Consider the following 16,303-nt stretch of genomic DNA (forward strand, 5'->3'; position numbering starts at 1 on the left):
TTCTTTTAATATATCATTGGATTTGATTTGCAGGTGTTTTGTTGAGGATTTTTGCATCAATGTTCCATGGTGGTCTAGTGGTTAAGACTCCTTGCTTTCTGTGCAGGGGATGTAGGTTCAACCCCTGGTCAGGGAACTAAGATACCATATGCTGCATTGTGTGGCCAGAAACAGAAGTCTGGGATCAGCTGACTTCACAGGATAATTCTATCAAACATTTAGTGAAGAGTTAACACCTATCCTTCTGAAACTATTCCAAAAAATTGCAAAGGAAAGAACACTTCCAAACTCATTCTATGAGGCCGCCATCACCCTGATACTAAAACCAAGTAGAGATACAGTAAAAGAAAATTACAGGCCAATATCACTGATGAACATTGATGCTTTTGTTTGGAGTTTTAAAATTGCTGATTTAATTTTAATACTTATGATTGTTCAGTTTATATTTTCTGTTTCTTCCTGGTTTAGTCTTGGAAGATTGTGCCTTTCTAATTATTTTTTTTTAGGCTTCCTATTTTATTGATGTTTAATTGCTCTTAGTAGTCTCTTATGATCCTTTGTATTTCTCTGGTGTCAATTGTAACTTCTCTTTTTTAATTTCTGATTTTGTTCATTTGGACACTCTCCCTTTTTTCTTAATGAGTCTGGCTAAAGGTTTATCAATTTTGTTTATCTTTTCAAAGAGTCAGCTTTTAGTTTCACTTTCTATTTCATTTATTTTGCTCTGATCTTTATGAATTCTTTCCTTACCCTAACTTTGGATTTTATATAGTCTTCTTTCTCTAGTTGCTTTAGGTGTAATATTCTGTTGTTTATTTGAGATTTTTCTTGTTTCCTGAGGTAAGCTTGCATTGCTATAAACTGGCTTCTTAGAACTACTTTTGCTGCATTCTACAGGTTTTGGATCCTTATGTTTTCATTTTCATTTGTCTCTTTTTATATCCTTGTGTTTTCATTTGTCTCTGCATACATTTTGATTTTTCTCTTTGATCTCTTCGGTGATCCATTGGTTATTTAGCAGCATACTGTTTACCTTCTATGTGTTTTTGTTTTTGTAGTGTTTTTCTTGTAGTTGATTTCTACTCTTATTGAACCGTGGTCAGAAAAGATGCCTGTTACTTTGAATTACTGAGGCTTGTTTTGTGGCATACCATGTGATCTATCCTGTAGAATGTTCCATATGCACTTGAAAAGAACATGTATTATGCTCTTTATATGGAATGCTCTCTCTATATATCAGTTAGGTTCATTTGGTCTGTTGCGTGATTTAAGGCTTGTGTTTCCCTATTGATTTTCTGTCTGGATGATCTGTCTATTGATGTAAGTGGGGTGTTGAAGTTCCCTACTACTCTTGTGTTACAGTTGATTTCTCCTTTTATATTTGTTAATATTTGTCATATATTGAGGTGCTCCTATGTTAGGTGCATGTATATTTATAATTTTATATCTTCTTACTATATTGATCCCTTGATTATTATGTAGTGTCCTTTTTTTGGTTCCCTGTAACAGTTTTTACTCTAAGTCTGTTTCTAAGTAGGTCTATTTCATCTGATATAAATATAGCTATTCAAGCTTTCTTTTGATTTCCATTAGTGGAATATTTTTTTCAATCCCCTCACTTTCAGTTTGTGTGTCTCTCTAGCTCTGAAGCAAGACTCTTGTAAACAGCACTTAGAAAGGTCTTGTGTTTGTATCTATTCAATTGCTGTATGTGTTTTGGTTAGAACACTTAATTTCTTTGCATTTAAGATAATTATCAATATTAATGTTCCTGTTGCCATTTTGTTAATTGTTTTTGGATTTGTTTTGCAAATCTTTTTTCCCTTTTTCCTCTTTTGCACTCTCCTCTTGTGTCTTGATGACTGTTGAATGTTTTTAGTTGTATGTTCAGAACTTGTTTTCTTTTTTGTATGTGTATCTATGATAGAGTTTTGTCTGTAGGTCAGTTAGTCCAGTTGCTCAGTCGTGTCTGACTCTTTGTGACCCCATGGACTATAGCACACCAGGCTTCCCTGTCTGTCACCAACCAGAGCTTGCTCAAACGCATGTCCATCGCGTCGGTGATGCCATCCAAGCATCGCATCCTCTGTCATCCCCTTCTCCGCCTGCCTTCAGTCTTTCCCAGCATCAGGGTCTTTTCTGATGAGTCAGTTCTTCGCATCAGGTGGCCAAAGTATTGGAGGTAACATGAGGTCTGTGTATATATGTGATTATTTCATGTTGCCGATACCTTAATTTTAAATGCATTTAAATAAACTTGCATTTGTACTCTCGTCTCACAATTACTGTTTTCAGTATCACATTTTTACATTTGATTGTTTTGTGTATCTCTTAACTGCTCTTTGTTGATGCAGATGATTTTACTTTTGTCTTTTAACCTTCCCAGTTACTTAGTGTATGGATGAGTTCCTACCTTTAATGTATGTTTGCCTTTGCCGATGAGGTTGTTTTGTAATTTTCTTATTTCTAGTTGTAGCCTTTTATTTTTTTTGTCTAGAAAAGTTCCTGTACCATTTGTTGTAAAACTGGTTTGATTGTGCTGATTTCTTTTCATTTTTACTTGTCTGTAAACCCTTCGATTTCACCATCAAATCTGAATGAAAGTCTTGCTTGGTAGGATACTCTTAGTTTTAGCTTTTTCCTTTTTATCACATTAAATATATGGTGCCAATTTTTTCCTGGCCTGAAGAGTTTCTGCTGAAAAATCAGCTGATAGCCTTATGGGAGTGCTCTTATATTAGTTGATTTTTTTCCTCTTGCGGCTTTTACTGTTTTCTCTTTATGTTCATTTTTTTCCATTTTGATTATAACATGTCTTGGTTTGTTCCTTTTTGGGTTAATCCTGTATGATAGTCTTTGTGCTTCACTGTTTCATTCTTCAGCTTTCAGAAGTTTTCAGCTATTATTTTTTTCAAACATTTTGTCAGGCTTTTTCTCTCTGTGATCTTCTGGGACCCCTATAATGTGAATATTAGTGTTCTTGGTATTTCCCCAGAGATCTTTTAAACTGTCCTCATTTCTTTTCATTCTTTTTTTCTTTCTGGTCATCACCAGTGAGTTCCCCTACTCTCTTCCAGCTCACTGATCAATTCCTCTAACATTTTAATGTGCTATAAATTCCTTTAATGTAATTTCATTTCCATTACTATATTCTTCATCTCTGGTTATTCTTTCTTTCTTTATTTTTTTACCTCTTTGTTAAGAACTTCTAACTTCTTGCTCTGTGCATCTATTGTCCTCCTCACTTCTTTGGTCATGTTATAGTCATTCCTCTGTCCTCTTTCTTGGGTGGGTTGTCTATTTCTACTTCACTTAGTTCTTTTGAAATTTTATCTTGTTCCTTCTACTGGAATGTATTTTTTTGCTGCTTCATTTAAAAAAAAGTCTAAATTGCTGTTTGTGTTTTTATGTATGTGGTAGGTTAGTTACATTTCTCAACTTTGGAGAAGTGGTCTTCTGTAGGAGATGTCATATGCATTCCAGGTCTTAAGTAGGTCTTGGTGCTAATGTGTCAAGATTGCAGCCACTAGGAGCAGTGTTCACACGGTTGAATGTTTCCAAACACGCCTACTATCAGTGATATATCACCAGCATGAGCTGTAGCCATCCCCTGCTTATTGAGACTCTCCAGGATCAGTAGGTGGGTCTAGTTTAGGCATCTTTCATATTCTTTTGCCCTGGGTCCTAGTGCACATAAGATTTTGTGTGTGCTCTTGGGACTGACATCTATTTATCCCCTAGTCCTGTGAAGACCCTGAAATTAAGCCCCACTGGCCTTCAAAGCAAAATGCTTTGAAGGGGCTCATCTTCCCAGTGCTGGACTTCTAGTGCTGCTTCCCAGACTAGAGAGCTTGACATGGGGCTCAAGAACTCTTATTCCTGTGGGATAATCTGTGTAGTATAATTAGTTTCCAGTTTGTAGGTTGCCGTTCTGGGAGTTATGAAGTTTCATTATTTTGCGAGTTTGCTCTCCTACCTGTCTCTTTGGTTCCTTCTTGATATCTTTAGTTTAGAAGATCCTTTCTGATAAGTTCCAATCTTTTTCATGCATGGTTGTTCTGAAGATAGTTGTGACTTTGATGTGATTGTGGGAGGAGGTGAGCTCAGGATCTATTTACTCTTCCATCTTGATAAAAAGCCCTGTTCTCTAATTTCTATTTCATATTTCATCCTTTGGGTAGATATGGTTTTAGTTTGCTCCTGTTTATCCAGTTTCTTCAGGTATAAAGTTAAGTTAGGCATTTATATTACAATTTTTCTTCCGTTTTAATTGTATCTCAAATGTTTTAATATGTTATCTTTTTATCGTCATTGTTTCAAAGTTATTTTCTTATCACTAATTAGCACACTTTCTTTTCAACTAAAATAAGTCCCTTTAAAATTTCTTGTCAGACTGGTTTAATGTTGATGAACTCTTTTATCTTTGCTTGTCTATAAAACTTGGAAGCTTTATCATTCAGAGTTGAAGAAGAGATAGTTAGAATTTTTTTCTAGTATTCTGAATATATTGTGCTATTTTCTGGCCTGCAGAGTTTTTTGTTGAAAAATTGCTAATAGTCTTATAGTAGTTTCCTTGTATGTAAAACATTTTCTCTTGTGGCTCTTAGCATTGTCCTTCTACGTAACCTTTGACATTAAAATTATGTGCTTTGGAGTACTCGAAGATAGCACTCACCCTCTGAAGTGTCTGGAAAACATTACACTTAGCCAATAGATGTGCATGTAATTAGAAGTCTGCCTGTCAGGCTGCAGCCTTGATGATTATCTAAGAGGCCTCCATAACAGAAAAACTGTTGGAACTAATAAATGAATTCAGTAAATTTGCAGGATACAAAACAAATGTACAGAAATCTGTTGTGTTTCTATACACCACTAATAAACTGTCAAAAGTAGAAATAATCCCATTTACAATACATCAAAAATAATATAATACCTAGGAATAAATTTAACCAAGGAAGTGAAAAACTCTATATTGAAAATTACAAGATACAGATGAAAGAAATTGAAGAAGACCGAAACAAATGGAAAGATAGTCCATGCTCATGGATTGGGAGAATCAAGGTTGTTAAAATTTCCTTACTACCCAAAGCAATCTACATATTCAGTGCAATCCCTCTAAAATTCCCATGGTGTTTTTCAAAGAAACAGGAAAATAATCCTTAAATTTGTTTGGAACTACAAACACCAAATAACAAAGCAATCTTGAGAAAGGAAACAAAACTGGAGTCTTCAGACTCTCTGATTTCAAACTGTATTACAAAGCTATATTAATTAAAATAATATTATATTGACATTAAAAGATCAGTGGAGCAGACTATCAATAAACCCAACAGACAGAAATAAACCCAAATAGATACGGTTAGTAAATTTATGACAGAGGAACCAAAAATATATGATGGAGAAAGGACAGACTTTTCAATAAATGGTATTAGGAAAACTGGACAGTGACATACAAAAGAATGAATGGATCACTGTTTTATACAATACACAAAATAAACTCAAAATGGATTAAAGACTTGAATATAAGACCTGAAATCATAATTCTTCTTAGTAGAAGACAAATGCACTAACTTGAAAACATATATGCACACCTGTGTTCACTGAAGCATTATTTGCAGTAGCAAAAATATGAACCAATCTGAGTATCTGGATAAATAATGATTAAATAAATTGTTATATACATTTATCAATATAACAGAATGTAAACGAAGATCATGGCATCCAGTCCCATCACTTCATGGCAAATAGATGGGGAAACAATGGAAACAGTGAGAGACTTTATTTTCTTGGACTCCAAAATCACTGCAGATGGTGGCTGCAGCCATGAAATTAAAAGATGCTTGATCCTTGGAAGAAAAGCTATGACCAACCTAGGCAGTATATTAAAAAGTAGAGATATTACTTTGCTGACAAAGTCCATCTAGTCAAAGCTATGGTTTTTCCAGTAGTCTTGTTTGGTTGTGAGAGTTGGACCATAAAGAAAGTGGAGTGCTGAAGAACTGATGCTTTGAACTGTGGTGTTGGAGAAGGCTCTTGAGAGTCCCTTGGACAGCAGGGAGATCAAACCACTCAATCTAAAAGTCAATCAATCCTGAACATTCATTGGTAGGACTGATTTTGAAGCTGAAACTCAATAGTTTGGCCACCTGATGCAAAGAGTAGACTCATTGGAAAAGACCCTGATGCTGGAAAAAATTGAAGGCAGGAGAAGGGGACATCAGAGGATGAGATAGTTGGATGGCATCACCGACGCAATGGACATGAATTTGAGCAAGCTCTGGGAGTTGGTGATGGACAGGGAAGCCTGGCATGCTGCAACCCATGGAGTAGCAAAGAGTCAGACATGACTGAATGACTGAACTGAACTGAGGACATTATGTTAGTAAAATAAGCAAGGCACAGGAAGACAAATACTACATCTCACTTTTATGTGGAATCTACAATAGTCAAACCCATAGACACAGTACAGTTGTATTTGTCAGAGGTTCAGACCAACAGAAACAGGGAAATGTTGGTCAAAGGGTATAAAGTTTGATCTATGCAAATGAGTAAGTTCTGGAAATTTAATGAACAGTAGCATAACTGTAGTTAGCAATATTGTATTGTAAAATTTAAATTTTCTGAGAGGGTTGATCTTATGTGCTCTTACCACACACACACACACACGCACACACACACACACACGAAAAAAGAAAATGGTAACTATATGAGAGTGGATATGTTAATTAGCATGATTGTGGTGGTTATTTCACATTGCATAAGTATATCAAAACATTGTCTTATAATTTAAGTATATATATATATATGTATATATTTCAACTATGATTAAATAAGGGTGTAAATATTGAAAAAGTTTAGAATAAACAAGTTGTGAAAGTTTTCAAGTCTTTAAATACTGTTGTTCTTTTTTCTAGCCAGAATCAACTGTTTCAGATTTAATTCCCCTTTATCTAGAAATGCATATCGTGGTAGACAAAGCTTTGGTATGTGTTTTACTTTTTCTTTACACTTGAACATTTGATATGAATGTATGATTATCCCTAGCTAGAAAGGAACTTAAATATTCCAGTCTTCTTACTTCCATGTCACTCCCAGAGAACAGTGAAGAACCAAATATTCAAAATTGCACTAGTTCTATCAGAAATGTTTTATTTGAAATCTTTATGTAATAAACCTGCATAACAAAATGGTTTTATTATTATTTTTCTGATAGTTCACAACTTTAGAGTCTCTCTCAGTGCACAAAATTTTTAATGGTGATATTTTTAGTGAAATTTTTTAAGCTTTAATTCTTGTTTTAGGGTACTTGAAGAACAGCATGTAATCTAGAAAATGTTTGGCTAATAAGATATTTACTGGCACAGAAATAATGATGGTATAAATTTATGATAACTGCTAACATTAAAGTATCAAGATTTTTTAATGGTTTTATTCATGCAGCTGATTGAGTCTAGTCTAAATGCTCCCCTAGATTACTTATTCCCATAAACAATTTGAGGACCTCTGAACTTCAAACTCTTGAGGTGATAACTCAGTTTGTTTTCAGTAAAATGTTGCTTTATTTCTCCCATACTTCAAAGATTTCGGAAAACAGGGATAAGACTTTTTTTCTAGATTTTTTTCCTGAAATATTTGATTATCACATCTGTGGAAAACCACAGAGAATGTGAATCATACTGATTTCCAATTCTATTTGTAGGATTATAGAGCTTGTCAGGAAGTGAGTTGAGAGTTTGAGACAGGAGAGATTTAGGGAGGATATTAAAATACTTATTAAATGAGTATTAGGGAAAAGAGCAAAAGGAAAAAGGAGAAAGTTGAGATATTTCTGGTAAAGATGACTAAATTTCCAGGGAATATTTTGGTTTATGAAAATTATTTCAAGATTTAGTTCAGTTCAGTCGCTCAGTTGTGTCTAACTCTGCAACCCCATGAACCACAGCATGTCAGGCGCCCCCCCCCCCCCCCCCCCCCGTCCATTACCAACTCTTGGAGTCCACCCAAACCCATGTCCATTGAGTCGGTGATGCCATCCAACCATCTCATCCTCTGTTTCCTTCTCCTCCTGCCCTCTTCCCAGCATCAGGGTCTTTTCCAATGAGTCAGCTCTTTGTGTCAGGTGACCAAAATACTGAAGTTTCAGCTTCAACATCAGTCCTTCCAATGAACACCCAGGACTGATCTCCTTTGGGATGGACTGGTTGGATCTCCTCACAGTCCAAGGGACTCTCAAGAGTCTTCTCCAACACCACAGTTCAAAAGCATGAATTCTTGTTTCAGGATTATGTTGTTTTAAAAGTTTCTTGTCCAAATTGCCAGATTTGCCAGTCATAAAATGCTGATTAAGCATATATTTTCTATGTTTTTACAAATATTTATATATTCTTTAATAAGACAAATATCGAGCCAAATATGACATCTATGTTACCAGATATTGGGCATGTAAAGAAGAATAGTGATATCTTCAGTCTCTTCACAAATTTTCAATCCATAATTGTAGCCTAGTGAATTCAGTGCCAGATTGAGGTACAATAAAACACAGTGCAAAGTTTCCAGTTCAAAATGGCAGAGTAAAAGAACACGCACTCATCTCTTCCTGAAAGAGCACCAAAATTGTAATGAGCTGTTGAACAGCCATTGACAGGATGATGCTGGAACCCCATATCCAAAAAAAAGATACCCCATGTCTGAAGACAAGAAGCCACAATGAGATAGTAGGAGGGGTGCAATCATGATAAAATAAAGTCCTATACCTTCCAGCTAGGCCACCCACAATCTGAAGAACAATAATATCAAAGAAGTTCTCCCTCTTCACTGTTGTGATGATTCTGAGCCTCACATCAGGTTTCCCAGCTAGGAGATCTGGCAAAGGGACTGGGAATCCCCACAGAACCTGACTTTGAAGGCAGCAGGACTTGATTATAGGATTTCTACAGGACTGAGGGAAACAGAGATTCCACTCTTGGAAGGCATAAACAAAATTTTCCATATACCAAGACCCAAGGGAAAGGAGCAGTGACCTCACAGGAAACTGAACCAGACCTACCTGCTAGTGTTGGAGGGTCTCCTGTGGAGGAATGGCTCAGCAGTGGCTTCCGCAGGGATAGGGCACTGGCAGCAGCAGTCCTGGAAAATGCCTCTTGGCGTAAGTCCTTTTGGAGGTTGCCATTAACCCCACACGGAGTTCATAGACCCCAGGGCTGGGTTGCCACAAGTCAGACAACTAACAGAGAGGGAGCACAACTCCACCCATCAGCAAATAATTGGATTAAAGTTTTAATGAGCATGGCCCTGCCCACCAGAACAAGACCCAGTTTCTCTCACTGTCAGTCCCTCCCATTAGGAAGCTTACATAAGCTTCTTAGCCTCATCTACCAGAAGGCAGACAGAAGAAGCAAGAAGAACCACACTCCTACAATGGCTAGAACAAAAGCCACATTACAGAAGTTACTCAGAATGAAAAAGTAGAACGTTATGTCTCAGATGAAGGGACAAGAAAAAACTCCAGAAAAACAACTAAATGAAGTGGAGATAGGCAACCTTCCAGAAAAAGAATTCAGAATGGTGATAGTGAAGATGATCCAGGATCTTGGAAAAAGAATGAAGATGCAAAAAATGTTTACCAAAGGCCTAGAAGAACTAAAGAAAAAATGAACAGAGATAACAGTACACTAGAGATGAAGAATCAATAGCAGAATAACTGAGGCAGAGGAGCGGATAAGTGACCTGGAGAACAGAATGGTGGAAATCACTGCTGCAGAAAAGAATACAGAAAAAATAATGAAAAAAATGAAGACAGCCTATCTATGAGACGCCTGGGACAACATTAAACCCATGAGCAGTCACATCACAGGCGTTCTGGAAGGAGAAGAGAGAAAGGAACTGAGAAAATATTTGAAGAATAATAGCTGAAAATTTCCCTAACATGGGAAAGGGTATAGTCAACCAAGTTCAGGAAGCACAAAGAGTCCCAGGCAAGATAAACCCAAGGAAGAACACACTGAGACACATAGTAATCAAAATGACAAAAATTAAAGACAAAGATAAAGTATTAAAAGCAACAAGGAAAAAAGGACAAATAACATACAAGGGAACTCCCATAAAGTTATCAGCTGATTTCTCAACAGAAATCTGGCTTTCTCTATGAGCCAGAATGAATGGCACAATATATTTGAAGTGATAAAAGGAAAAAACCTACAACCAAGAATACTCTACCCAGCAAGACTATTTTTCAGATTTGATGGAGAAATCAAAAGCTTTCCAGACAAGCAAGATTTAAAAGAATTCTGCACCGTCAAACCAACGTTACAACAAATGCTAAAGGAACTTCTCTAGACAGGAAACACAAGAGAAGGAGAAGACCTACATGAAATAAACCCAAAATAATTAAGAAAACAGTAATAGATCATACATACTGATAATTTACCTTAAATGTAAATGTGAACCAAATGATGCTGTAAAGAGCAATATTGCATAGGAACCTGGAATGTTAGGTCCATGAATCAAGGTAAATTGGAAGTGGTCAAACAGGAGATGGCAAGAGTGAACATCGACATTCTAGGAATCAGCAAACTAAGATGGACTGGAATGGGTGAATTTAACTCAAATGACCATTATACTACTACTGTGGGCAGGAATCCCTTAAAAGAAATGGAGTAGCCATCATGGTCAACAAAAGAGTCTGAAATGCAGTACTTGGATGCAATCTCAAAAATGACAGAATGATCTCTGTTTGTTTCCAAGGCAAACCATTCAATATCATGGTAATCCAAACCTATGCCCCAACCAGTAATGCTGAAGAAGCTGAAGTTGAACAGTTCTATGAAGACCTACAAGACCTTTTAGAACTAACACCCAAAAAAGATGTCCTTTTCATTATAGGGGACTGGATGTAAAAGTAGGAAGTCAAGAAACACCTGGAGTAACAGGCAAATTTGGCCTTGGAGTACAGAATGAAGCAGGCCAAAGGCTAATAGAGTTCTGCCTAGAGAATGCATTGGTCATAGCAAACACCCTCTTCCAACAACACAAGAGATGACTCTACACATGGACATCACCAGATGGTCAACACCAAAATCAGATTGATTATATTCTTTGCAGCCAAAGATGGAGAACTCTGTACAGTCAGCAAAAACAAGACCAGGATCTGACTGTGGCTCAGATCATGAACCTCCTATTGGCAAATTCAGACTGAAACTGAAGAAAGTGAGGAAAACAACTACACCATTCAGGTATGACCTAAATCAAATCCCTTATGACTATACAGTGAAAGTGAGAAATAGATTTAAGGAACTAGCTCTGATAGAGTGCCTGATGAACTATGGACAGAGGTTCATGACATTGTACAGGAGACAGGAATCAAGACCACCCCCAAGAAAAAGAAATGCGAAAAAGCAAAATGGATGTCTGAGGAGGCCTTACAAATAGCTGTGAAAAGAAGAGAAATGAAAAGCAAAGGAGAAAAGGAAAGATATTCCCATTTGAATGCAGAGTTCCAAAGAATAGCAAGGAGAGATAAGAAAGCCTTCCTCAGGGATCAGTGCAAAGAAATAGAGGAAAACAATAGAATGGGAAAGACTAGAGATCTCTTCAATATAATTGGAGATAACAAGGGAACATTTCATGCAAATATGGGCTCAATAAAGGACAAAAATGATAGGGACCTAACAGAAACAGAAGATATTAAGAGGAGGTGGCAACAATACACAGAAGAACCATAAAAAAAGGGTCTTCATGACCCAGATAATCATGATGGTATGATCACTCACCTAGAGCCAGACATCCTGGAATGTGAAGTCAAGTGGTCCTTAGGAAGCATCACTACAAACAAAGCTAGTACAGGTGATGGAATTCCAGTTGAGCTATTTCAGATCCTAAGAGATGATGCTGTGAAAGTGCACACTCAATATGCCAGCAAATTTGGAAAACGCAGCAGTGGCCACAGGACTGGAAAAGGTCAGTTTTCATTCCAATCCCAAAGAAAGGCAATGCCAAAAGCTCAAACGACTGCACAGTTGCACTCATCTCACATGCTAGTAAAGTAATGCTCAAAATTCTCCAAGCCTGGCTTCAGCAATACATGAACTGTGAACTTCCAGAAGTTCAAGCTGGTTTTAGAAAAGACAGAGGAACAAGAGATCAAATTGTCAACATCTGCTGGATCACTGAGAAAACAAGAGAGTTCCAGAAAAACATCTATTTCTGCTTTATTGACTACGCCAAAGCCTTTGACTGTGTGGATCACAATAAACTGGAAAATTCTGAAGGAGATGGGAATACCAGACCACCTGACCTGCCTCTTGAGAAACTTGTGTGCAGGTCAGGAAGCATCAGTTAGAACTGGACATGAACAGACTGGTTCCAAATAGGAAAAGGGGTACGTCAAGGCTGTATATTGTCACCCTGCTTATTTAACTTAGATGCAGAGTACATCATGAGAAATGCTGGGCTGGAAGAAGCACAAGCTGGAATCAAGATTGCTGGGAGAAATATCAATAACCTCAGATATGCAGATGACACCATGCTTATGGCAGAAAGTGAAGAAGAACTAAAGAGCCTCTTGATGAAAGTGAAAGAGGAGAGTGAAAAAGTTGGCTTAAAGCTCAACATTCAGAAAACTAAGATCATGGTCCTCAGTTCCATCATTTCATGGCAAATAGATCGGGAAGCAGTGGAAATAGTGGCTGACTATATTTTTCTTGGCTCCAGAATCACTGCAGATGGTGATTGCAGCCATGAAATTAAAAGACACTTACTCCTTGGAAGGAAAGTTATGACCAACCTAGACAGCATATTAAAAAGCAGAGACATTACTTTGTCAACAAAGGTCCATCTAGTCAAGGCTATGGTTTTTCCAGTGGTCATGTATGGATGTGAGAGTTGGACTATAAAGAAAGCTGAGCACTGAAGAATTGATGCTTTTGAACTGTGGTGTTGGAGAGGACTCTTGAGAGTCCCTTGGAGTGCAAGGAGATCCAAGCAGTCCATCCTAAAGGAGATCAGTCCTGGGTGTTCATTGGTAGGACTGATTTTGAAGCTGAAACTCTAATACTTTGGCCACCTGATGCAAAGAGCTAACTGGTTTGAAAAGACCCTGATGCTGGAAGGACTGAGGTCAGGAGGAGATGGGGACAACAGAGGATGAGATGGTTGGATGGCATCACTGACTCAATGGACATGGGTTTGGGCAGACTCCAGGAGTTGGCGATGGACACCGAAGCCTGGTGTGCTGCGGTTCATGGAGTTGCTGGGAGTCAGACACACCTGAGCGACTGAACTGAACTGAACTGAACCAAATGACATAGACTCGCTGGGTGGATGAAAACATGTGCATGTATGCTCTTCCACTTACCATATCACTCTACTTATTCCCCCAATTAGTACGTAATTAATTTATATTGTTAGGTTCATCAAGTTTCAATTATGACTTGAAATTACAATCATCTTTTATTTTTTGTTTGGCTATTGATTGTGAAAACTGATAAACATATTTTACTATTTTGATTATATAACAATTATTTGTTTTAATGTGATTGATTCATGATTGGTCAACAGAAAATAATAGATCCTATATCTAAACTAAATCTACTGTTTAATAGAAAATCCTATACTCACTTTCTAAAAATCAAATGTATATCAGAATTTTCTTGGAATTAAAAAAAAATGTAATTGCCAAGGTATCGCTTTTGTTTTCCAAAGCTCCAGATGTGTTTCTAATGAGCAGCCATGTCTAAAAACAATTGGATTATAAGATGACCTTTTACTTTTATCATTTGTTTCACTTTTTCTATTTCATATTCGGTCTTCTCATTTCATTTAATTTGTGTGTTCTGATTTCTCTGTCTCTTTTTTGATGTTGTTTTTCTTTCTCAAGCCTAGTGTGTGTGTGTTTGTGTGTATAAATAGTATGTATAATATATATTTTAGAATATTTATGAATTTTGCCTGTCTAAAATATTTATGACATTTTGATTCCACTTGTTTGACTCAGCTTGAATAAAATGCTAGATTTCTAATTTATGTTCACTCAAAACTTTGATATAGTTCCATGTATTTTGGCATCTAGTATTACTGCTAAAATTCCAGAAAATTTATTATCTTAGTGATTTTTTAAAGGAAATTTGAATCAGGTTTGAAACTTCTAATCCAGTTCTGAGAATTTAAAGAGATATTATGTAGTTAAAAAAAATCCAGGAAACTAACATGTGATACAGTATTATTAACTGAAGTACAGATTTTATTCACATTTAACAAAATTTTATGCTAGTGTCCGTTATTTGTTTTCACACATTATTCAAGGCTCCACTTTGTATTTAATTGCAATGAGAAGCTTCAGCTACATGCAACAAGTTCTGGTACATTCTCTTCATTTTTATTCTATTGCAGGTATTTTCTGATTTTCCTTCTTTAGGGCTTCTTAGATATATCCATCATTGAAAAGTGGACTTTTAATTACCACATACATGGGATTTTTAAAAGTATCTTGAGTATTAATTTCTCATTTTGGTATTAATTTCTCACCAAAATTCTTTCTTCTCTGCAGTCACCCTCTGTTTTTTTCAGTCTTCTAACTTTATTGAGGTTTTCAGTGGCTACGTCAAAGAACTCTATTGGTAAATGCCACATGGTACTTGAAAATATGTGGGTTATTTTCAAATATCTTTTGATATTTATTTCTAATATAATTCCGCAGTGATAAGAGAACAGACTCTGTATGATCTCAGTACCTTTACACCTTGAAATTTTTACACCTTGTTTGATGCCCTTGGACCCTGGAGAAGTGAAAGGCTACCCATTCCAGTATTCTGGCCTGGAGAATTCCGTGGACTGTATAGTCCATGGGGTCGCAAAGAGTCGGACATGACTGAGTGAATTCCACTTCACTTATGTCCCTGGATATATTCCAGTGTCTTCTAGTTTATCATCTATGGGAACTTGAGTAGAATTTTTGTCCTACCATTGTGTGAAAACTGTATAAATCTTAATTATATTGAATTGGCTCATAGTGCTCTTCAGGTTTACTATATCCTTTTTACTTCTCTGTATATTCATTCCACTAATTTTTGAGAATCTGTTATTGAAACTCCAACTAAGAATCTTAATTTACCTACTTAAAAAATAATTGTAATATATAGTGGAACTATATGTAACCTTGTTCTGTATTTCCCAAATCTCCTATAAATGTGTTATCATACTTTCATAATTTTAAAAATAAAAAAACCAGTGCATTACTAGAGAAAGATATAGAGACAGAACCGTAACCTGGGATACTATAAGAGCATGTAAGTAGGTATTTTATTTTTTTAGGTGTTTTAAAATGTTTAATTTTATTATTATTTAGGCACACTGTTGCTAACAGATGGGGAGATGATTGCTCTTGGAAAGACACTTTGTTTCACAGTTCCCAGGAAGAGAGGGTGTACCACATCATGCCACCTGGGAAATCACCAAGAGTAGGTCAGGAGACAGAAGGAGCCATAGGAAAACATGGCAGGAACCTTTATTATGGTTCCTATAGGAAGAAATAGCAAGGCAAGGTAAACAGGTTTAGGATCGGCTAGTTTGGAAAATTGCAGTGGGTTCTGGAGAATCGAGGTTGTTTAAAGGTATTTTGTACCTTGCCTTTGGATGATTAGGGCAGGGGAATTGGAGCGTGAGAACCTGGTGGCTCTTATGGTAAAGCATCTGCCTGCAGTGCAAGAGGTGCAGGAGACCTGGGCTAGATCCTGGGCTTGAAAGATCCCCTGGGGAAGAATGGCAGCCCACTCCAGGATTCTTGCCTGGAGAATCCCATGGACAGAGGAGCCTGGTGGGCTACAGTCCCTGGGGTCACAAAGAGTCGGACATGACTGAGCGACTAACACTTTCACTTTTTACTAACCTGTAAAAGTGAAAAACCTGGAAAAAAAATTCTGATAAAGGAGATTGTTGGAGGTTGTGTTCTGATTTGGCTAGTTTGGCAGTGGGAGGAGGATAGGGCCGAGGAAGACCTATTGCAAAACCTTTCTTTGCAAGGGCACATAAGACTGTTCTGTTCTGATAACTGAAAGAAGTTTAGGATGATTAATACACAAGGCTGAAGAGGGGAAAGGGAAAGAAATGAAGAACTGACATGATACTTGGATTTTATCCTAAAGGTAATAGACAGTCAATGAACGATTTTAATCAGAGTAATGACATGTTTATATTTTCATTTTAAAATCATGTTTGTAACAGTGTAGGGGCAGGAATGCTGGTGAAAAGATTGAAGAAAAATAAAGCATTTAAGAGACTATTCCAGTAATCAAAGATAAACTTTTATAAA

The 16,303-nt window shown here is 36.8% G+C and overlaps 1 protein-coding gene across 1 annotated transcript in view; it reads left to right on the forward strand.

The window, feature by feature from the left end:
- ADAM32 (ADAM metallopeptidase domain 32) overlaps nt 1-16,303 on the forward strand; it is a 160,519-nt gene that overhangs the window by 29,579 nt on the left and 114,637 nt on the right. The window contains exon 7 of the mRNA XM_043893833.1: nt 6,915-6,983. Coding sequence (XP_043749768.1) covers nt 6,915-6,983 — 69 coding nt within the window. The remainder of the gene's footprint in view (nt 1-6,914; nt 6,984-16,303) is intronic.

The sequence above is a fragment of the Cervus elaphus genome, chromosome 32, assembly GCF_910594005.1.
Source record: "Cervus elaphus chromosome 32, mCerEla1.1, whole genome shotgun sequence".
NCBI classification, from domain to species: Eukaryota; Metazoa; Chordata; class Mammalia; order Artiodactyla; family Cervidae; genus Cervus; species Cervus elaphus.